The sequence below is a fragment of the Rhinopithecus bieti genome, unplaced genomic scaffold (genome assembly GCF_001698545.2).
Source record: "Rhinopithecus bieti isolate Rb0 unplaced genomic scaffold, ASM169854v2 scaffold_41913, whole genome shotgun sequence".
NCBI lineage: Eukaryota > Metazoa > Chordata > Mammalia > Primates > Cercopithecidae > Rhinopithecus > Rhinopithecus bieti.
The window spans coordinates 1,064,996-1,088,389 of record NW_016818964.1 but is presented as its reverse complement, the minus strand read 5'-3'; the positions used below and the strand labels follow the sequence as shown (position 1 = coordinate 1,088,389).

Sequence of the window (23,394 nt, the reverse complement as noted above, 5' to 3'; positions counted from 1 at the left end):
TGAGGTCAGGAGTTCGAAACCAGCCTGGCCAACATGGTGGAACTCCTTCTCTACTAAAAATCCAAAAATTAGCTGGGCGTGGCAGCGCATGCCTGTAGTCCCAGTTACTGGGGAAGCTGAGGTGGGAAAATCACTTGAACCCGGGAGGTGGAGGTTGCAACGAGCCAAGATGGCGCCACTGCACTCCAGCCTAGGCAACAGAGTGAGACTCTGTCTCAAAAAAAAAAAAAAAAAAAAAAAAAAGGCCTTTTTAGAACCTGTACCCTGTGGATATGCCCTTTGGGGAACAGCTCTTTGCAGCAAGGCGAAGGTTCCCCCTACACAAGCCAGGCTGGCAAAGGTTGTGGCTCAAAGTGAATAGCAGAATCTCGTGTTCTCCGTCCTATGGCACAGGCCTAGAGAAAGACCCCCTCACTCTTGTTCCCATATAACTGACACAGTGGGGAAGATTTTCCCGAAGGACAGGAAGGGCCCCTCTCCGTGCTTTGAGAACCCCCGAGGGAGGCTTCATGCTTGAAGGGCTCACAGGATGAGCTACAGAGACCAGGAAATCCTTTGGGTGCACACACACACAAAGAGAGAGCAAGGGCAGTGCTTCAGGCCCAGGGTTAGGCGGGGGTTGACGGACTTACTACCACCCAAGAGCTGCCCACAGAGCATTTTCAGAAATTTCTAGAAGTTTCTATGGGCACAGTGTGGCACCAAAGCTGCGGAGAGGAGGACCACCTCAGGTGCCCCAGGTACGCCTGCTAACTGCCCCCAGGGGAGGAGGGCTCCCTGGGAATCACGTCTGGAGCACACTAGAGAGACCATAAATATGTAAAGCATGGCATTTGGGTACAATCTCCTGAGGATTTTCACTCTGACAGGTAAGTTCTTTGTTTATTTGAGCCACATGCATTTGCTGAGAGTGGATCACAGGGACAGCACAGCCACCTTTTTCTAGCCAGGAGGGAGCATGGCCCAGAAGGAAAGGAAAGACACGAATGTGAGACAACAGACCAACCCCTCCCCCAAGGACCCATTCACCCAGGGCAGAAAGGTCTCTGCTTCTCAACTGCTGAATCCCAGGGGGAAAGTTCCAAAGTGTGGCAACAGAACCTTTCCAGTTCCAGTTTCCTAAGCCCAACTCGCCTGTCTCCCATGGAGGGAAGGCACGGAAGGTAGCCTCAGCCGCTGGCACTGGGATTCATTCGCTCTTGCTTTTTCCCAGTGGGGGATGAACTCTGATCCTCTCCTGTCCCTCTCCTGTCCCTGTGTCCAACCCAGCTTTAAGGAGGGGGAGGGGCCCCAGGATTCAGAGAGGAGAAAGGATAGGCAGAAAGACGGGTATCCAGCAATGACACCACCCACACCCTTCCCGAAATCCTGGTCTGCTTGGGGAGTCAGGGTTCTCTGAGAGGTGAGCTACTGCTGATGCAATTAGGCTTGCAAATCTCCATTAACAGGGAAGAGCAAGTGGAAGAAACCTGGACCCTGGGCTGCCCAGGAACGGGCTTTGGTCAGGGTCTGCAGGACTGCCCTGGGGTGATACACACACCCTACCTGGTCAGGGAAGCTTGGTGCCTTATCAGCTGCTTGGGTCTGTTAAGGCAGGGGACTGACAGGGGCAAAAGCAAGAAACAGTCCTAACAGGTGAGGGGTAAGGAGCAGATGAAAATTCACAAGGGCAGGCTGGGCGCGGTGGCTCACGCCTGTAATCCCAGCACTTTGGGAAACTGAGGCAGGTGGATGACCTGAGGTCAGGAGTTCGAGACCAGCCTGGCCAACATGGTGAAACCCTGTCTCTACTAAAAATACAAAAATTAGCTGGGTGTGGTGGCACACACCTGTAATCCCAGCTACAGCCTCGGGAGGCTGAGGCATGAGAATCACTTGAACCCAGGAGGCAGAGGTTGCAGGGAGCCAAGATGGTGCCACTGCACTCCAGCCTGGGTGACAGAGTGAGACGCTGTCTCAAAAAAAAAAGAAAAAAAAGAAAAGAAAGAAAAGAAAAAAAGAAAATTCATAAGGGCAGCCAGTTCTGTGCACAAGGAGGAGACACAGGTGACAAGGAGAAGAGGCACAAGGGCCAGCAGACTGTGGGTAACAGGAAAGATGGGGTGGGTAAGGCGAGGACTCTGTCCTGCTCACGGTGCCCTTAATTACCAGTCTCTCATTGGAGCTGACCCAGAACCCTCCTCCAGGGCCAGGTTCTCAACATACTGGACACCTTCCACTCTAACTACGCTTGACCTGGTGAGGCAAAATTCCAAACCAGAAGTCCACAGGCACAACCTGCTCCTGTCTCTATAGGCATTTTTCATCTGAGTACAATGGGTTTTTTTTTTCTTTTCTGCCCCCAATGAGAAGAGGGAAATTCATTTTTTTAAATTGCCTATTTCTGTAGCAGAGTAATTACCCCATGCTAATGAGCTTTGGGAATAAACTAAAGTAATCCTGCGTAGTGATGAAAGCGTAATTTAAAAATGAAGGCCTAATTAATCATGCAATTCTTTAAACTTGTGATGCAAAAATATTTAGTTAAAAAAGAGAATTTTCCACCTACAGTGTACATACAGTTTTCTAGATTTAATAAATGCATAGATCCTTTAAAGGAAGTTACATTGGCACATTAAAGTCAAAAGAAAATTAGCCAAGAGGAGCATATTACATATTAAAAAACATTATTTCAGTTTCTAACTACAACTTTAGAGACTAAGAGTATCCATTTAGAATCTCAAATGGGTTCTGCCGAGGAAGAGGAGGGTAATTAGGATATACATGCTCTGAAAGCTACACAAGGCTTCAGAGAATTGAAAACCAGCAGGGACGCCATCAGGGGCCACGTGGCCTGTGCCTTGTCATAGCTAAAAATAATTTTTGGTCTTTTTTTCAAGAAAAAATAGAGGCATTGGATAGGGACAGATACTAGGAAATGACCTGAGGAACCCAGGAGTCAATGATATATTGATGAGATTTTGACTCAAACAGTAAGAACCAACCACGAGGGTAAAGTCATACCCACATTCACTCCCCAAGTGTGGCCAACTTACAGAGGCTGGCCTGGGAGGGGTGATGGACTGGTGCTTGGCCTCTCTTCTGCTATAACTGGCCATTGAACTACAGACCCTTGACCTCTCCAAGACACTACTTTCTGTTAAGTGGGGAGAATAATCCCTACATACATCACAGGGCAGTTTGGAGAATCACAACAGAGACAGAAGCACTTTGGAACCCAGATGAGCCTGTAAGATGGGAGGAACCAGGCGAACTAAGCTATTAAGGGGACAGAGTGGTCCCGAGGGCTCTGGAATCTCTGCAGCTAAAGTTGTTACTGCTGAATCTACAGGGTCCCTGCCTTCTCACTTGGCTGATTTCTTAGGAAAATCACCCTTGTCCTCAAGTTGAAGACCATGAAACCAATTTCTAGGTTAAAAAAAAACAAAAAGAGAAGCCTGAACTTGGTGGAGCTACGATACTAATACTGATGTGAATCCCCAATAGAAGACTGGTGGTGGGGGTGAGGTCCTGTCGCAGGCTCATGCAACAGGGAACTTCAGGGACACAAGCACAAACACTTCCTCCTTTTGAAACTCGGAGGCCCTAAAGAGCACAGTCAGAAATTCCAACCAGGTCACGATCTTTGAGTCTCAGGAAGGGATTAGCTACTGGATTTAAACTCATCACCAAGTGTAAAGCGATGTCTGGTGAATCACAAAAAAATGTTCTTTCCTCTTACATCACCATGGGTAGTTCCCATACATTCATCCGTGCAAAATATCTCAATATTCAAAGTGCATCAAATCGGATAGACTTTTGCAATAGAAATATTAAAAAAATAAAAAACCTCTCTATAAAATTAATTGTGCTTTCTTTTTTAGAAACCATAAACCATAAATGGTTTGTATTCATAAATCTTTTAAATATATATTTGAGAGCTATGAAGTGGTCGAAAATTATTTTATATTTTTCTATCTAGTTTTGAGTCAGCCTCCCATTCTTGGCCTTTCACGTACAGTAAACTACGTGGTTCCAGAAGCTTAGCTCTAAATATTCTAAATTCTGATTTTCACACTTGCCTTCAGCTAACCAGAAAGCAATTTGTTGTTTTTCAGGCAATCTCTCTTGCATAATTAACCAGCACTTCTGACACACTCAGTCCAGTTCAGCAGGCTATGAAATTTGTTGGGCATATAAACAACTGGACCTTTCAACAGGGTGGTTTTGAAACTACAGCATTAACAAATAAATGACAAACCCACAAGGACAGTGCATTGTGTCACATAGAAGATCTGGAAAGTACAGCTGTAAACTATAATCTCCAGTCTCTGAGTTAGCACCTTTCCACATTAGTCTCTTACCTTTTTCCCTATTTCAAACCAAACACCTCAGTGCCAATACAAGATGGTGCACAGAGGATTTGTGTCTCTACGATCATTACCTTTTTGGTGTGTATCATGATCCTTTCATATGGAATGATAGTTTTCAAGTATGATGAACCTATATGATGTTTCATTGTTTAATATTTCATTGCTTATTCTCTGAATGCATCAATAAAAGTGAGAAGAATATTCACTCATTTTCTCTCTTCTGCAGAAAAAAAAGTTATTTTCATTCCTCCAGTTTTTCCAGGAAAAGGGGTAGAATGTCTGCCATCATGGGCCCTAAACCCCAACAGGTTGAGGTCTTGCCCCTTCCAAACTGTGGGTGCTTCCAGCAAAAGTTGGAGGCTCCCAGGAGCACATGCTGCCTAAGGAACCGCCTCTGGGCCGGAGGTGACACTTGAGAACAACATTCCTATTTTGCACCTGCCCTATGTGATCTCGTGCTCACAAATGACCTCATTTCCGAGGCTGCCTGCAGAACAGAAAGACAAACTGCATGCAGAAGTCCTTCTGACTAAAGTGTGCAGGAGAGATGAGATGCTCAACACATCTCTGTGGTTGGCAGCTAGGGATCTTCGAAGCTGCTCAGATAATGGCCCCTGAATCCAGCCTTGCAGGGGTGGAACTCCAAGGAGGAGGAGGACGCCCAGCAGTCTGGCCTGTGACCAGACAAAGACCACGATGGCTCTTCCTTCCAGTGTGTGAAAGAACGGACAGTGGCTGCCTATGCAGGAGAGACCTGTGGTGGGGGAAGGAGGGGAGAGGAGGACGCCAGTGTCACAGGGTGTCCAGATCAGCTCCCAGGGGCCGCGACTCAGCGCTAATCGTCTTCCCGGCACATCGGCAAGTTGACGAAGGTAAAGACGTTAAACTCTATCATTATGGAGAAGCACAAGAAGACGGCGTAGAGAACCAGCACGTAGACGCCCAGCTTCCGGTCCAGTTGCCACTTGTTTAGGTGGATGCCAAGGACCTGGGAGGACAGAGTGCAGGAACTGGGCTTGCAGGGCAAAGAAATACAAAAGGCATTTCTACTGGAAAGCGATACCTAAATGAAGAAGCCTAGAACATTCTGCAGAATGTGGGCAAGCGTAGGGGTGTGCTGCAGGATGATCCTCAGTTTGACCAGAATAAACCCTGGAAGGCTTAGACTTGCCCCATGAAAGGGCGAGTCTCTGGCCCGGCCGCATTGACTCAGGGACACACAATAGCCACCCTCATGGGAGCAGCCCTCCCCAGGCAGGCACGTCACTTCCTCCCAGCTGGTCATAGGCATGTGGTCCTCATTGCCCAGGCCTTCTCTAGAGACAAACGGGGGCTTTAGCTGGATGACCCCTGTGCTTCAGAGCATGGCACCATGATCTTTTCCCTTGTCTTCTTAGCACAATTTCCAAGGCTCCTATGGACCCCTGGCTGGGCAAATGTCTGCTTGAGCCATCTTTCTCTTTGCATGTGCGTGTGTGTGTGTGTGTGTGTGTGTGTGTGTGTGTGTGTTTGGGGTAGAGGGTTAAAGCAGAGAATTATCTTACATTTCTCCTTGACCCTTCTACCCTTCCTTCCACTGTCTTCCTCCTTGTCCCTCAATCAAGGCTTCCTGGGGCTGGATCCCAGGACCTCGCTGGAGCATTGCATGTAAAAAGTCATGAGTTCCCTAAGGACAGACCAACCTGAGTTCAAATCCTAGCTTTGCCATTGCCCAATTCTGTGACCTTGGGAAAGTTAACCCCTGAGCCCCGATTTCTTTTGCAATGGGAATAACAGCATCTCCCTCACTGGGTGGTTGTAAGGATACAATAAAGTGATGCTGAAGTCAAGTGCTCAGCACAGACCTGGGCACATGGGGTAGGGAGGCCTCGATCATTCTGACGTGCTATCCTGAGGGATGTCATGTCTCCCATTTGTCAGCTCAGATGTGCAGGGGAGGATCTCTCTCCTGCTGGCACTAGAGAGGGACTGGACCAGGCAGCAAGAAAGGAAATGGAATTCGCTTCCTCTGGGGACTTCTTATGTACTCAGGAAAAGCATAGAAAGGGTGCCGATGTTCTTGGCAAAGACTGGACTTGGTGTGTCTATGAATGTCTACATTTTCTTGCCTTTATCCTTCATTACCAAGGGAAGTGACAGAGGTGTTCAAAGTCACATAAGTGACGAGGCGGAATCAGATGAAATCAAGTATGCACGAGGCATCTGTTTTGGAATTTTAAAGACTCACAGTGAGAGCGACAGAGCCCAGCAACAGGACCACGGAATAGACCAGCCCCCGGCTGTTGATCTTCACCTGGAAAATCAAAAACACGTGTCCTGAGTCTCTTGACTGCTCAGAGCCAATCCATCCTGAAATCCCAGCGGGCCTGGGCTTTCATTGCCTGGGTCAATGCATTCCCTTGTCAGGAAAACACAGATGTTTACAGGTGACCACATGGTCATGAGGGTCAGGGAAATATGGAATCAAGTCACAACCCTGCTCATCTGAGGCGACAGCTTGGGATGGGGACAGGCACGCCAGTGGGCTGAGATGAGGAGTGGAAGTTCAGACATCCCTAAGGTGCTCTAGAAGCTGCCATGGAAAATGGGTGTCTGAGTGCCAAGGAGAAGAGGAGGTCGTCTCCCAGAGCCTCTCGCTGGAACTGGGCCAACATCACTATCCTTCTGGGTAAAATACATCAATTCAAGGTGAGAAGAACTTACTGTTGATCCATAATTAACAACCATGGTCTGCAGGCCCCATGGTACGCCAAGTCCTACCAGGATGTCGAACACGTTGCTTCCTATGGTGTTGGAGACTGCCATGTCCCCAAGGCCTGCAGGGGACAACAACACATTTATTTTATAAGAGCAGGTCACCAGAAGCCTGTATTCTTTCTCCTAACTATTCTATCAGTGCCATTCCTTGGAAAGGAATTCCTTCTGCAAGGATCTTACATTTCTAAACTTTTTTGTAAGGCCTAAGATCCATGACCTTCCTCAAGCCTAAAGGGGACAATTACGGGTTGACTGTAACCCTCCAAATTCATATGTTGAAGTTCTAACCCTCAGTACCTAAGAATGTGGCTTTATTTGGAGATCGGGTCTTTATAGAGGTAACAGGTTAAAATGAGGTCGTTAGGGTCTTAATCCAATATGACTGGTGTCCTTATAAAAAGGAGAAATTTGGACTCACAGGGAAAACCTGGGCAAAGATGAAGACAGCCAAAGACAGAGAGGCAAGAGGGGCCTGGAACAGATTCTCCTTCAGGCTTCTGGCCTCCGGAACCGCAAGACAATACATTTCCTTTGTTTACGGCACCCAGTTTGTGGGAATGACAGCCTAGCAGATGCATGCGGGGCCCTGCATGATCTCTCCTGCCAGGCTCATCAGCTGATGTTCTCTGAGGACTCCCGGCTGCTGTGGCTCACTTCATGCTCCCAGCTACCCTGGGCTGGAGGTCGGAGTGGGGCATCACCTCACGTGACAGAAGATGAAACAGGCTTGGGATGTGCCCAAGGTCACCTGGTCCAGCATCCTTTTTACCAAGCCTTGAAACATATTTGAGACCCAGGCAACAGCACCCATGACCCAGGCTGGGATCATAGGACATCGGATTTTATGCCCTGGTAGTTTCTGAAGGGTGAGCTGTCTTTCCCCAACAAGGCTAGAAGCACATCAGAGGCAGGGGCTCATGTCCTCATCCTTCCCCTTCCTGTCCAGCTGTCCAGTATCCAGCTAGCCACACAATCAGGAAGTTAGTAACTAGAGAGGCATATAATTAAGAAAGCAAACTTTTATAAGTAAGATTCATACTGGCTGGAATCTGCCCTAACCCGGCCAAAAGCCATACTTCCACACCACTGTCCTAACGTGGCACACATACACATGTTTTTGGAATGAACAAACCTGAAACACAAATGCCTAGAAACACAACATTGCTTTGGTAGCTGGGACGTATGGCAGCCAACTCAGATCGGCACCCACACAGGCAGCCCATCTCTGTTCGACCGCCAGCCCACCTATGTTGCATAGCTAGGTCACCTCTTCCTCCACTGCTTGTTGCTGTCATCTGTTGACCCCTTACAATCCTCCTCCCAGCCTGCCCCAGGCACTGTTTTGAGTGACTTCAAAATCTCGACAGCTTAGTCCTGTTAGGGGTGGCGTCTCTGGTCTCTCAGTATCTGGTAAGATGCAGGAACGTGCAGCAACTGTTGTGGCCCAGTTAGTTGCACCTGGTGAAGAGGCAGGCGCTCCAGCAGGTCAGGAGGGTAGAAAGGTACCTGAGTTTGCAGAGGAGGGGATGAGTGGGTCTAAGATTTGGTGGACTTCCCGCTCTGCACAAACGGGGCTGCCAGCAGCTGTGTGAGCCTTTGAGGACTTCTAGGGCAGTGTGACTCAAACTTTAGTGAGCACAGGAATCACCTGGAGGTCTTGGGAAAATGCAGATTCTCATTCGGTGGATCTGGAGCAGGGTTTGGGAGTCTGCGTTCCTCATAAACTCCCAGGTCAGGCTGATGCTCTGGGCTAGGACCACGCTTTGTGCTGGGGGCCTGGATGGAGGCCAGGATATGGTGCCTGTGGTTAGAGCACACGCTGCACGGTCTCCTGGTTTGTGCAGAAGGCTCTGAACAGGGCTTCCTGGATCTTTTGTCATCAGGAAGCTATTTTTTTTTCTTTTTGAGACGGAATCTCCCTCTGTCACCTAGGCTGGAATGCAGTGGTTCACTGCAACATCCACCTCCTGGGTTAAAGCGATTCTCCTGCCTCAGCCTTCCGAGTAGCTGGGATTACAGGCATGCACCACCACGCCTGGCTAATTTCTTTTACTTTCGGTAGGGGCAGGGTTTCACCATGTTGGCCAGGCTGGTCTCGAACTCCTGACCTCAGGTGATCCGTCCACCTGGGCCTCCCAAAGTGCTGGGATTATAGGCATGAGCCACTGCGCCCAGCCAGGAAGCTATTTTTAACCATGTTTGTTGGAGTCCCTGTCAATCATATCAGTGTTACCCTGAGGACAATTACACACCCCCACTCCTGGCCTCACCCTTCCTCCTCCCAGCCCAGCGTAGCTGGGACCATGAAGTGAGGCGCAGCGGCTGGGAGTCCTCAGAGAAGTACAGAAGTTTCTGTACTTCTACATTTCACTGTAGCCACTCTGAAATGATGTGCTGCTTCAGAGACCCATCTGTCTCTTGGTCCTAAAAGAGACCCTTTGTTGACCTTATTGGGACACTCCCCATTCCTGCAAGCCCTTAAACTTCCAGGATCCTGACATCCCTCCCTAGCCTGAACTCCAGGGCCAGTTGTTTAAACTGCACATTCCCTTGTCCCTTGACCTTCCACTGTGTCCACCCAGCTGACTCTGGCTAGGGATGAACTTGTCATCTGTGCACTGCTGGAGCTGGCATGACTGAATCTCACCAAGTTCATGTCGCTGAATGTTGGCTGGGCCCCTGGTGCTCACCAACTTTCCTTGTACTCATTGTACTCGGCTGAGTACCCCATCCCCGTTCATGTCCATCTGGAACCTGTGAATGTGACTTTATTTGGAAATAGGGTCTTTGAGGATATACTCAAGGTAAGGTCATACTGAATTAGGGTGGGTTCTAACTAGGGTGGGTTCTAATCTGATGACTGGTATCCTTATAAGAAGGAGGAAGTCTGCCGGGTGCAGTGGCTCATGCCTGTAATCCCAGCACTTTGGGAGGCTAAGACAGGTGGATCGTTTGAGACCAGCCTGGCCAACATGGTGAAACCTTGTCTTTACTAAAAATACAAAACGTAGCTGGGTGTGGTGGCGATTGCCTGTAGTCCTGGCTACTCAAGAGGGTGAGGCAGGAGAACTGCTTGAACCCAGGAGGCAGAGGCTGCAGTGAGCCAAGATCATGCTACTGTACTCCAGCCTGGGTGACAGAGTGAGACTCCATCACCAATAAAAAAAAAAAAAAAAAAAAAAGAGGAAAGGAAGAAGGAGGAGGAGGAGGAGGAAAGGAAGGAGGGAAGGAAGGAAGGAAGGAAGGAAGGAAGGAAGGAAGGAAGGAAGGAGAAGGAGGAAAAAGAGGAGGATGAATAGGAGGAGGAGGGGAGGAGGAGGAGGAGAAGGAAGTCAACACAGACATACCAAGGGAAGAATGCAGTATGAAGGCAGAGGCAGAGATTAGAGTGATGCAGCTACAAGCCAGGGAGACCCAAGGATTGCGCGACCACTGGAAGCTAGGAAGGGGCAAGGAAGGGTCCTCTCCTAGAGCCTTCAAGGAACCATGGCCCTGCTGACACCTGGCTTTCAGACTTCTAGCTGCCAGAGCTGTGAGACAATGAATTTCTGTCATTTTAAGGCACCCTGTTGTGGCACTTTCTTATGACTCCCTAGGGAACTAACACGCTCACATCAAAGGTCACTCAGTTAAATTCCATTCCTCCCTCAGCTGCTGTCCCTAACTGTCCCCATTCTCTGTAAGGGCCCTGCCTACCAGAAAACATACTCCCACTCTTCCTTTCCCCTCATCTCGTGGTTTCTCAGGCACAACTCACTAACCAACCAATCAACCCTTCATCTTGGAGGAATAAAATGTCCTGTCCCTCAAAGCCAACCATTCTCTTTGGGCACTGTTCTTTTCTCCCGTCTCCTGTGAGATTTTACGCCATTATTCACCCATCCCCATCCCTATACTTTCAAACTCTGCGCTGCGAGGAAGACCTGCGGATGTTCATGCTGGGATGCTACCTTGCTAGCAGAAAAGGGGAAGTCAGTAAAACCTGCTCTTGTTACAGCTCTTTTGTTCCACCATCAAAGCTCATACACTCATTCCTTGTGTTGCTCAGCCCATGCCACGTAGTAAGCCCAAAACAAAAACCACCAAACCAACCAAAATATTACACATATTCTAGAGGTCAGAAGAAGAATGGGGAAGTTGGATGTATAGGATGCCCATGCTTTGCCTTTCTTGGACCAGAATGTTTCTTGTTATTAGCTCATTTGCTGTATAAAGTTTGGACTTGGCCTCTGTTCAATCTCACATTGACTGCTGACCTCAGAACATTTTTGTTTTTAAACAACCACTCTAGCAAAAGCTTCTAGATAGAGGTCTGGAGTTCATCTTGGTAGCATTCTCTCCGAGGATGGAATCTAATAAATGATGCTTTCTAGATGTCACAGTTTTTCTCCATAGTAGGACTTGACAACTGCCAGTCATAAGAGCCACAACTTGGTCAACTATAAGTCAGGCAGGGATGAGGATGCAGCGGCCTGCACTGCATGACTGTGAGGGCTGGGGCATAATCCATACCTTGTCTTGCGACAATTAAGCTGGCCATGCAGTCTGGAACACTTGTCCCTGCTGCCAGGAAAGTAATGCCCATGATGACATCCGGGATCCCAAGTGTGTATCCGATAATAGTCACCTGCAGAATGGGGGTTGGAGACATGAACTCTCAAACAACAGTGTGTGGACTAAAGAAATATTCCAAGTATTAGAGACACTGTAAGCGTAGGAAATGGTGATTTTGGAATTACTGGGACTGCCTCTTTTAAAAACAAAACAAAACAAAACAACACTGAACTACGAGGCTAAGAAGCCAAAAGACAGAAGGATGGAAGGAAGGAAGGTCTTGAGTGTGCACATACCATCCAGAGTGCTCAGGACCAGGGATGCCACATGAACCCTGCTTTACCCTGGACTCCATGCCCAGGCCCTCTGAGCCCTCTGACACTCAGGCTTCAGACAGGGAAACAGATTCAAGTCCAGGGCCTTGGGGGCTGGTTTTGGCTCTGCCCTATCTGCATGACTTTACAGAAGTCATTTCTTCTCTTTGGTCCTCAGTTTCTCCAACTGCACGAGTGTTCTGGGGAAATGGACAATCCATTTCCAAGGCCTCTCCCTTTTGATACTGATATTCAAGAATCATTCTTCCAAAGCCTTGGGGGTGAGAGATGTATTAATAAAAGGTGGGGGTGTAGGGGATGGACAGGTGGGCCTTCACTGCTTGCTGGAGCCTCGCCAGGACATAGTGAAAGTAAGCGCAGGGTGCTCAGGCAGGTACGCCTTGCATAGGCAGAGATCAAGGCTACAATGGGCACTGCCTTCTTTACAGACTTTTACTGTCAAGGCCATTCTATTCCCCCAAATTGAGACTATCTGAAGTTCAAACCCATAGGTAAGAGTGCCCCAGTAAAGTGGTTCCTGTGACCCCAGGACCCTGGTTTAAGAAACATGGGTGGGGTTTATACATCAAGGTGGTGTCCTGTCTCATTGATAATTAGCAGAACTGATTTAATCACATGGTTATTTTCTATAACTAGAGAAGAAATTCACATATTCATTAATTTGATCTTCCTGAGTCTCACACCCACCCAAATGTCATGAAATGCTTTTTTTTTTCCACTTGTAATGTTGTTTTGGGAATACACTTCAGTAAGAGAAATCACTGGATCCTTTCTTTAAAATCTGAAGATGAACTGGCCTTTAATGTTATTCAGAAAATTTAAAAATTGCAAATCCAACTCACTTCAGGCACAGTTTTCATTCTCTGATTGTCATCTTTTTCTAGGGAGGTATTTTTTGTTTTGTTTTGTTTTGTTTTTGACAGGATCTTGCTCTGCTCCATAGCTCAGGCTGGAGTGCAGTGGATTGACCACAGCTCACTGTGGCCTCAGCCTCTCAGGTTTAAGCAATCCTCCCCATCTCAGCCTCCTGACCAGCTGCAACTACAGGTGCATGCCACCACGCCTGGCTAATTTTTTTTTTTTTTTCTTTTGAGACGGAGTCTCGCTCTGTCACCCAGGCTGGAGTGCAGTGGCCGGATCTCAGCTCACTGCAAGCTCCACCTCCCGGGTTTACGCCATTCTCCTGCCTCAGCCTCCCGAGTAGCTGGGACTACAGGCGCCTGCCACCTCGCCCGGCTAGTTTTTTGTATTTTTTTAGTAAAGACGGGGTTTCACCGTGTTCACCAGGATGGTCTCGATCTCCTCACCTCGTGATCCACCCGTCTCAGCCTTCCAAAGTGCTGGGATTACAGGCTTGAGCCACCGCGCCCGGCCTAATTTTTAAATTTTTTGCAGACACAGGGTCTCGCTATGTTGCCCAGGTTGGTCTCGAACTCCTGGGCTCAAGTGATCCTCCTGCCTTGGCCTCCCAAAGTGCTGGGATTACAGGTGTGTAAGCCACCACACCCAGCCTCTAGGGAGTTTAGATAGTAACTAATTCCAACTCTTCTTCCTCATCTCCCATATGGAGTGGGTTATGGAGACTTTAATCTTCATCATGGAAGCATGGAAACAGCATTGCTGCATCTCATGGTGAAAATGGCTAATATTTACTGTTATGAGCAATCAGCCATGCTGCAAACTCAAATCACAATACCTGAACAAGATGAAGTAAGATTAGGTTGAAATTGGGTATAGTGTACGCAACACTAATTCAACACAAGAAAGGCACTATAAGAAATCGCACTGCTTAGTGGCCAAACTGTGTATTATTCAGTGATGCTCATGATCATCCAACTGTTACCTAATTGGCTGTTGGTTTCAATAAGTGGCTAACTACTGGATGCTTCCGACACGGTCTAACCAAACTGTTCTGGGCTGGGAGTAGTATATGAAAGGGAGTGGTCAGGAGGGACATGAATGAGGTCCTGAGGGACTTGAATATTCAAGTGTTCCCATGTCCCGCACTCAGCTGAACCAAGGCCAAGGTGTTCCAAGTGTGTGTGTCTGGGGCTGGGGCAGATGCTGGGGTCCTGAAGGCTTGGAGATGATCTGCCCCTCCTGAGTTACATGACTTGTTTCATTGACTAAAACACAATCAGAGTCCATCCTGGGCTTTCTTTTGGGATACAGAACTCTAAGCAGGTACCAGGAGAAAGGGAGAAAGGGAGCAGGCTGGGGGCAGTGCCTTCCACCAGCTGGTGTCTTGGGGAGGCTCTGCCACAGGGACAGGAGGGCTGCTGCATGAGTAGGTGTAAGGACACTCACAGAGGCTGGGGCAGGTCTCTGATCAGCCTGAGGAAGCATCTGAGATGAGGGAGGCGGCCAAAGGGTGGGATTTCAGGAAAGCACAGGCAAAATGGCTCCCATACATTGTTCAGAATCCCAGTAATGCTCTGGGAGGGATGGGTGAAGGTGTGATTGGGTTGCGGGGAGGGAAGAGACAGGATTTGGCCAAATGTCTAGAAAGTGCTGGGCTGTCTTTTCATTCTCCCAATGGCCTTGTGAGAGCGATGATCACCCCCACTTCATAGAGGGAGTTGCCAGCTTCCGTGGTTTGCAAGAGGTAGGACTAGGATTCAGCACTGTTCTCATGTGATCCAGGATCCTTTGTTCCCCACTAAACGACACGGTTTCTCTGGAGTTAAGGGAAAGGTGGCTCCTTGGCCAGCATGGAACATTTACTGGCCCTGCTGTCTCTCACATCAAGATCACTTGCCTTCTCTGCTGCTGGTGTCAGGCATTAGGAGGAGAACAAAGGGACATGATGCTAATTACTAGGGTGTAAGGGGCTGAGAGGGAGTTTCACAATCAACGGAACTACAGCCATGCTGGAACTGCTTCCCCTCTCTTTGCTCCTGGGAATAAGGAGGAGAAGCGGGGACCCCATTAGGTGGTACACAGAAAGTGGGGAAGGAGACTCCTGTGTGGCCTGACCCAGCCCAGCCCAGCCCAGCTGATGAAAGGTTTATATGGGGACCTGTCCTGTGTGACCATAGGAGCTTATGAGGAGCTACACCAATGTCTCTCTGCCTGTAAAACTCCCATCCAATGAAATGTGAAAAGTCCAGTAGCAAACTGAGAGTCAGCTTACGGTAGTAGCTGAGATCATGGGCTTAGGAGATCAATACCTGGGTCCTAATCCTAACTCTAGCACTCACTAACTGTGTAACCTTGGGGAAATTACTCAATTTCTCCATGCCTCGATTTCCCCATTTGTTAGATGGGGATAATAACACCCATCCCTTGGGGTTGTTATGAGGATAAGGAAGAGTTTATGTGAAGTACTTAAACCAGCATCCAGCACATCAGTGCAGAGAGGAGCATTCCTGGGCAGGAGCATGGAACAAGCTGCCTTGTGTTCAGCCTCATCTCCCTTGACTCCAGTCTCCTTCCTTCACATTCCCTCAGGACCCTGGAAACCAAGAGGACTTGGTGATCATCCACCTGTCATATTGCTCTGCCTATAACACCAGAGTGATTTAGGCTGCCTAAATTAGCACTGTGATTTAGGCTGCCTGTGTGAAGGTTGGTCTCCTTCCCTCACACTCAAAGGCAGGCACTGTGCTGTGTGTCTGCATCCCGGGTACCTGGCTGAGAGTCATGCACTTCATTCAAACCCTTTTCTACTGAGAAATATGCTGTGGTCAGTGAGGCCAGTGACCCAAAGGTGGCATAGCAGTACCTGTGGTTAGCCTTGAACTCAGCTCCCCACCTCTCCCTGGCTGTGCACACTGTCCACCCCCTGCTCCCTCCACTTACCAGCCACACCATGATATAGGAGAACACAGCAATCCACAGCGTGGCGGTGATGAAGGTGACCATGAAGAACTTCTCCCAGCGGGGCTTGCTGCAGTTGGGAATGGTGACGCACAGGAGGAAGATGAGGGGCCAGGTGAACACCCACTTGACCTTGTCCCCTCTGGCCTCTGCAGGGGGAAGGGGCAGAGTGAGAAAAGAGGGGGAGAGAAACACACTGGGTAACACACCTGCCAGTCTACCTGCTGGTTTAGTCTTCAAGCTAAATAAGAGAATGCCACCGATGTGACTCTAGGCAACTAACCTTGCAGAATCACAGAACTCTATAATGTCACCCTGGAAGTGGCAAGACAATTTAGTAAGTGTTTGTTGCTTGAATAACTTAAGTCATTCGAAATCCTTCATTTGACAGGATAAGGAAAGTGAGGCCCAGAGTGGGAACAGACTCACCCAGAGGAGCTGGAATGGGGATGTAAGTTATGGTTGGGCTTTGGAATCAGACAGCCCTGGACTGGATGCCAAAGGACCTTGAGAATCGCAACTCTACTTCATCCTCTGACAGTAATACCTTACACGTAACAACAACAGGGCAGCAATAATCAACACATTCAGCATTTGCCATGTGCTACGGGCACTAGTGCTAAGTGCTTTGCATCTTATTGGTTTCTTCATCTGTTAAATGAGAAAGTTATCTCTTGGTTGTTGCAAGAATGATGTGACAGAGTGTACGTAAAATACCCAGCACACGGGGCCTGGCACACAGCAGGTGCTTCAGAAATCTCAGCTCCTTTGTCCCAAGGTCATGTAGTCAAAACTGGCTAGACTAAAAGTGTGCCCTGGCTGGCAGTCGACACATCTCACTGGCCCCTACCAAGGGAATCCAGAAACAACTCAATGGAGGAAAAGAGGCCTTATAAGCCATTGAGTGTAAGCATAGTTTCCTTAATAAGCCACTGAATATAGGTGTGTACATGCAGGTTAAAAACTGGCCTGCTCGTCAATGAAATGGTGGAGGAAGGACTTCTGCAATTTTTATTTTTTATAGAAGCCTTGAGAACAACAGCAAAAAATTGTCAGAATCAACTTTTTCAGAGCTCTGGAATTAACCTAAGGTTTGCAGCAATCCAGGGAATGTCTATTTAAAAAAAAATCAGTTGGACAGTAAGTAAGAACAGTGAACTCTGTGGAGTTTTAACTTTCCCTATTTTTACTCCTTCTTGCCAGGTCTGGTGTAGCCTTGAAATCTAGCAGTACGCAACCACATTGAAAAACAGCAGGCTAGCAGACAACAGAGGAGGCAGAACAAGGTTGGAGGACCTCCCAAGTTCATTCCCATAGAATTGTTATTATTTGACCTGTCTGATGGTTTCCTAGAAGACTCCACTTTCAAGGCTGCCTTTATTTTACCAGAATCTGAGCTTACCCAGTGTGAATAGCTTTTTTCTTGGATGTGTTTGTCGAAAACAATTAGAGGCAATTATTAAATCATGTTGCTGGAAGTGGCAGATGACAGCTGGGACAAGTAACAGGTTAACCAAAAAGCATAGAAGAAAAAGCTGGGGAATGAGACATCCACAGTGGGCTTTGAAAAGCTCCTAGATATCTCTGGGAATCTAACAGACCATGAGCTGTGCCCAGGGTTCTTCACATGCTCAGGAAAGACTCGAGACTGCTGTAAGCTTTCACCTCTGCCTAACTGAGGCTCTGTGCAAATAAGAAGGAAAGGCTACTGCAGAGTTGTGAACTACCCGCCCGAGTGTTGGAGGCATGCCCCAAAACACACAGAGTCCCCTGGCAAAGACTGGGAAAATGATTGGATCCAGGAGCCTAGGGAAGGCTCTGTCTAATCATTAGCTGACCTCTAGGCTAACCTAGCAGAGACTTCAGTGGCCACACACAACAAAGAATAAGAATTTTGCACAATTAGTTTAGAAAAGTCACTAAATAAGCAATAATAATAAAGAGTAACAACCACAAACCCTAGAACAGGAGACAATCTCCTGTTCTCCAACCACAATGGAACAGAATTAGAAACCAATAACAGGGCCAGGCATGGTGGCTCAAGCCTGTAATCCCAGCACTTTGGGAGGCCGAGACGGGTGGATCACGAGGTCAGGAGATCGAGACCATCCTGGCTAACACAGTGAAACCCCGTCTCTACTAAAAAATACAAAAAACTAGCTGGGCGAGGTGGCGGGCACCTGTAGTCCCAGCTACTCGGGAGGCTGAGGCAGGAGAATGGTGTAAAACCCGGGAGGCGGAGCTTGCAGTGAGCCGAGATCTGGCCACTGCACTCCAGCCTGGGCGATACAGCGAGACTCCGCCTCAAAAAAAAAAAAAAAAAAAAAAAAAAAAAAGAAACCAATAACAGAAGGAAAACTGGAAAATTCACTAATACATAGGAAATGAAATAACATACTCCTAAATAAAGGGTCAAAGAAGAAAGCACAAAAAAATTAGAAAATACTTTGAGATGAATCAAAAAAATGTAACATACTAAAACTTATGGGATATAGTGAAAACAGTACCTAGAGAGGAATGTATAGCTGTAAAATACCTATATTAAAAAAGGGAAAGATCTCAAATCAATGACCAAACCTTTCTCCTTAAGAAAAATAAAAGAAGAGCAGAAAATGAGGTCCAAAGAAAGCAGAGGGAAAGAACAGAAAATCAAGGTTAGAGTGAAAATAAATGAAATAGAAAATAAAAAACAATACAAAGAATCAAAGAAATTGAAAGCTGCCTCTTTGAAAAGATCAATACAATTGACAAACCTTTAGCTACACTGACCAAGAAAAAAAGAGAGAAGACTCACATTACCAAAATCAGAAACAAAACAGGGACATCACTATGAACATTACAGAAATAAAACAAACTATTAGGGAATACTGCGAACAATTCTAACAGACAAAATTCTACAAAGGTACAAACTACCAAAACTGACTCAGAAAGGAATAGAAAATCTGAAGAGATTTAAAATAAGATTGAAACAGCAATTTAAAATTTTACTTAACAATTAAGATTGAAAGCTATTACAACCCTCCCCTCCCCACCTCACTGCAAAATCAGGAACAAGATGAAGATATCTGCTCTTACTCCTTCAACATTGAACTAGAGATTATAGCCAAGAAAATTAGGCAAGAAAAATAAGTAAAAGTGATTCAGATTGGAAAGGAAGAAGTAAAACTATCCCTATTTGTAGATGACATGATCTTGCATACAGAAAACTCTAAGGAACCCGTAAAAACTATTAGAACTAATAAACAAGTTCAGCCAATTTGTAAGATACATAATAAATATACAAAATTCAGGTGTGTTTTATACATTAACAATCCAAAATAAAATTAAGAAAACAATTCCATGTACAATGCCATCAAAAATTTTAAAGACCTAACGTTTATGCAACAAAAGTAGTAGAGGATTTGTATGCTGAAAACTACCAAACATCACTGGAAGAAATTAAAGAAGACCTAAATAAATGAGAAGAAATTCTGTTTATGAATTGGAAGGCTTAAAATGGTAAAGACGGTAATATTCCCCAAACTTATGTATACATTCAATGCAGTCCCTATCAAAATCCCAGGTAGTTGACCAGAAATTGACCAGCTGAGCCTAAAATTGATATGAAAATATAAGGAACCCCAAATAGCCAAAACAATCTTGAAGAAAAAAAACAAAGCTGGGAAATTTACACACTGTGATTTTAAAACTTAGTAGAAAGCTACAGTAATCAGGAGAGACTGCTACTGGAAGAATGAAATAAAATTCTGAGTCCAGAAATAAACCCAGATATTTAAGTGTTTATTTATGGACTCGACATTTACTGGCATAAGAATGGAATAAAATTTTGAATCCAGAAATAAACCCAGGCATTTAATATCTTGATATTTGACAACAGTATCAAGACAATTCAATAGGAAAACAATAATCTTTTCAACAAATGATGCAGAGACAGCTGGATACCCATAGGCAAAAGAATGAAACTAGTGCTTTATCTTATACCATACACAAAAATTAAATAAAAAATGATTAAGACCTAAATATAAGAGTGACAACTATAAAACAACATGAGCATAACTCTTTATGGCCTTGGATTGGGCAATGATTAAATGACACCAAAATCACAAGCAACAAAAGAATAAGTAAATTATATTTTATCAAAATTAAAAACTTTTGTGATTCATAGAATACTATTAAGAAAGTGAGGCTGGGGCTGGGCATAGTGGCTCATGTCTGTAATCTCAGCACTTTGGAAGGCCAAGATGGGCAGATCACCTGAGGTTGGGAGTTCAAGACCAGCCTGGCCAACATGGTGAAACCCTGTCTCTACTAAAAATACAAAAATTAGCGGGTGTGGTGGTGCATGCCTGTAATCCCAGCTACTTGGAAGGCTGAAGCAGGATGATCACTTGAACCCAGAAGGCAGAGGTTGCAGTGAGCTGAGATCATACCACTGCACTCCAGCCCAGGAGACAGAGCAAGACTGTGTCAAAAAAAATAAAAAGAAAGAAAGGAAAGAAGGAAGGAAAGAAGGAAGGAAGGAAGGAAGGAAGGAAGGAAGGAAGGAAGGAAGGAAGGAAGGAAGGAGAAGAAAGGCTGGGCACAGTGGCTCATGCCCATAATCCTGTACTTTGGGAGGCCAAGGCAAGAGGACTAGTTGAGGTCAGGAGTTCAAGACCAGCCTGGGCAACATAGTGAGCTCTCATCTCTACACAAATACAAAAACTAGCTGGGCTTGATGGCCTTTTAGTCTCAGCTACTTGGGAGGCTGAGGTGGGAGGATTGCTCTAGCCTGGGAGTTAGAGGCTGCAGTGAGCTGTGATTGCCATTGCACTGGGCAACAGAGTGAGGTCTTGTCTGGAAAAACAAAACAACAACAACAACAATGAAAAAAAAGGAAAAGATAGACTGTGAAAATACTACCTATTGAACGGAAAAAAATCTTTTGCAAATAATATATCTGATAAGGGTCTATTGTCCAAAATATATCCAAAATATTATCTAAAAACTCTTACTACTCAACAATTTAAAAAACCCAATTTTCTTAAAAAAGGGAAAGTGAATGCGCAGTTCTCCAAAGAAAATGGTCATTAGGAAAATGTAACTCAAGATGATTTCACAGTCACAAGTATTACTAGAATAAAAAAGATAAATAACAAGTATTGGTGAGGGTGTGGGAAAATACGGACCTTCATACATTGCTGATAGGAATGTAAAATGGTTCAGCTGCTTTGGAAAACAGTCTGACAGTTTCTCAAAGAGTTTGACCCAGAAATTCTACTCCTAGTTCTACCCAAAAGGAATGAAAACATATGTCCACACAAAAACTTTTACTCAAATGTTCACAGCAGTATTATTTATAATAGCAAAAAACGAAAACAACCCAAATATTAACCAAGTGATGAACGGATAAACAAAATGTGGTATATAAATACAAAGGAATATTATTCAGCCATAAAAAGGAACACAGTACTGATACATGGTACCACATGGACAAATCTTGTAAACACTACACAAAGTGAAAGAAGTCAGACACAAAAGGCCATATATTGATAGATTCCATTTATATAAAATGTCAAGAATAGGAAATTCATAGAGATGGAAAGTAGATTAGTGGTTGCCAGGGGATGGAAGAGAAGAGGAATAGACAATCATGCTCGTGGGACTATGAAAGTGGGACAATAAAAATATTCTAGAATTAAATATTGGTGATGGCTGCGCAGCTCTGTGAATATAGCAAAAACCACGAATTACAGTTTCTCAGGGTGAATTTTATGGCACATACATTATATCTCAATTTAAAAATTTGCAAAGTAGACTGGCACTAGCTGTGTTTGCTCTGTAATATTTGTGCTAGAATCTTCCTAAATCATTGAAAGCACTTTACTAAAAAAAAAAATTCAGCTGCTTATAATAATTAGCCAAGAGAATATGGTTAACTTGAAATCAGCAAATCTATCAATCTCTTTCTAGATCTTTCTCTATATACACCTTTCTGTAGCTTGTAGTCCCTGTACAAACGGCCAAAAGTTTTCCTGCCTTGATTGGTTTGTCCAAAATTCCAGGCTCTTCTCCTGTGAGTCCACATCCCAACTCATCTAGTTTGCTGAGGAAGGCCTAGGGCATTTCTAGAATTGACCGAAAACTCCGTATGTAGAGGAAGAATTCGCTTTAGGGAATTGTAACCCTGGACACTTCAATGTCCAGGAACGTCTTTGAGGGTATATACAAATTCCACAGCAGAAGGATAATGCTCTCATGTTCCCAGACACCAAATTGCACGAGGTGTTTGTCTTTTTCTTGCCTGGTATGGGTTTTGCATCGGTTTCAACATCCACCCCCGTCTGGCCCCACCCAAGTGGTGGGTGTCATGGCCCACCATTGTTCCCTAAGAAACAATGCTTCAACCGACCCATTCTATTGCTGTGTTTTTCAACTGTTGGATGAGATCCAGGAGAGAATGGTGAAATCAATTTAGTGAAGGGCAACCAGCATTTTCTTTTTTTGAAAAAAGGAGAAAATAGAGTTCCTGTACATAGTGAGAGCTCAATATTATTCCAGGAAACTGGTTTCCTTTTTATATTTCCAGGTACGTGTATAAAATATTCCTGTAGGTCATGGTCATAGTGTGGAAACCTTCCATTGTGCTCGTGCTGGTCTCTGTTCCATTGCTAGTGCTATGCAATCCTCTCAACCGTCAGCCTTCCATCCATTTGGTCTCTCTTCAGCCTCCCCAATGTTCTGACTCTTCTGAAAAGCCGTTAACCCTGCCAGCCCATGGTGACCTCTCGCTTCTGTAAATGCTTTGCTTTTTAAGAATTTATGAATTATTGAAACTCTACCCAAGTTGACCCATAGCCTTACTGCTTGAATCTGCCATCTCTACCTCTCCCGGCTGGGTTGCAAACACAGCTGGTAACAGCTCCTGGTGCCTTCTGCACCAGTGTGGACCATACAATTAGCAGGAGGTGGTATTCTAACAGCCTGCTCTGCATAATTGGGTGTTTTGTTTACTGCCATGTTACCTAATTGTTCTGCATTTTGAAGCCCAGTGCTCAAAGGCCGAAGACAAGGCAAGCAATGGTAAAGCTCTGGCATCTGATTTGGTTCAAATCCAGTTGACTAGCTCATCAGCTGTGGGTCATTGGGCCAGCAGTCCCCATGAAACTCATTTCCTTACTGTAAAATGGGGGTGACAACAGTACACTGGGGACTTGGGAATATGATACTATTTGTCAATAGGAGTTCACAGAAGAGTCTCAGTAAATGGCACATCTTACCATTACTATCAGGGCCATATATCAATACAGACACAGTTTCAGATATAGGCTGGGTGCAGTGGCTCACACCTGTAATCCTAGTGCTTTGGGAGTCCGAGGCAGGTGGATCACTTGAGGTCAGGAGTTTGAGACCAGCCTGGCAAACTGGTGAAACCCCGTCTCTACTAAAATATATATATATATGTAGGCCAGGCGTGGTGGCTCACGCCTATAATCCCAACACTTTGGAAGGCCGAGGTGGGTGGATCACCTGAGGTCGGGAGTTTGAGACCAGCCTTACCCACAGGGAGAAACCCCATCTCTACTAAAAATACAAAA

At 45.8% G+C, this 23,394-nt stretch overlaps 1 protein-coding gene across 2 annotated transcripts in view; it reads right to left on the bottom strand.

Moving 5' to 3' along the window:
* Positions 1-2,559: 2,559 nt before the first annotated feature.
* Positions 2,560-23,394, bottom strand: part of SLC24A4 (solute carrier family 24 member 4) — a 67,358-nt gene continuing 46,523 nt past the window's right edge. The window contains exons 11-15 of one of the 2 annotated variants that reach the window (XM_017857875.1): positions 15,800-15,966; positions 11,622-11,736; positions 7,056-7,168; positions 6,580-6,645; positions 2,560-5,340 (exon numbers count right to left, since the gene is read on the bottom strand). In XM_017857875.1, coding sequence (XP_017713364.1) covers positions 5,188-5,340; positions 6,580-6,645; positions 7,056-7,168; positions 11,622-11,736; positions 15,800-15,966 — 614 coding nt within the window. In that variant the 3' untranslated portion in view covers positions 2,560-5,187. The remainder of the gene's footprint in view (positions 5,341-6,579; positions 6,646-7,055; positions 7,169-11,621; positions 11,737-15,799; positions 15,967-23,394) is intronic. The other variant, XM_017857876.1, reaches the window with a different exon arrangement.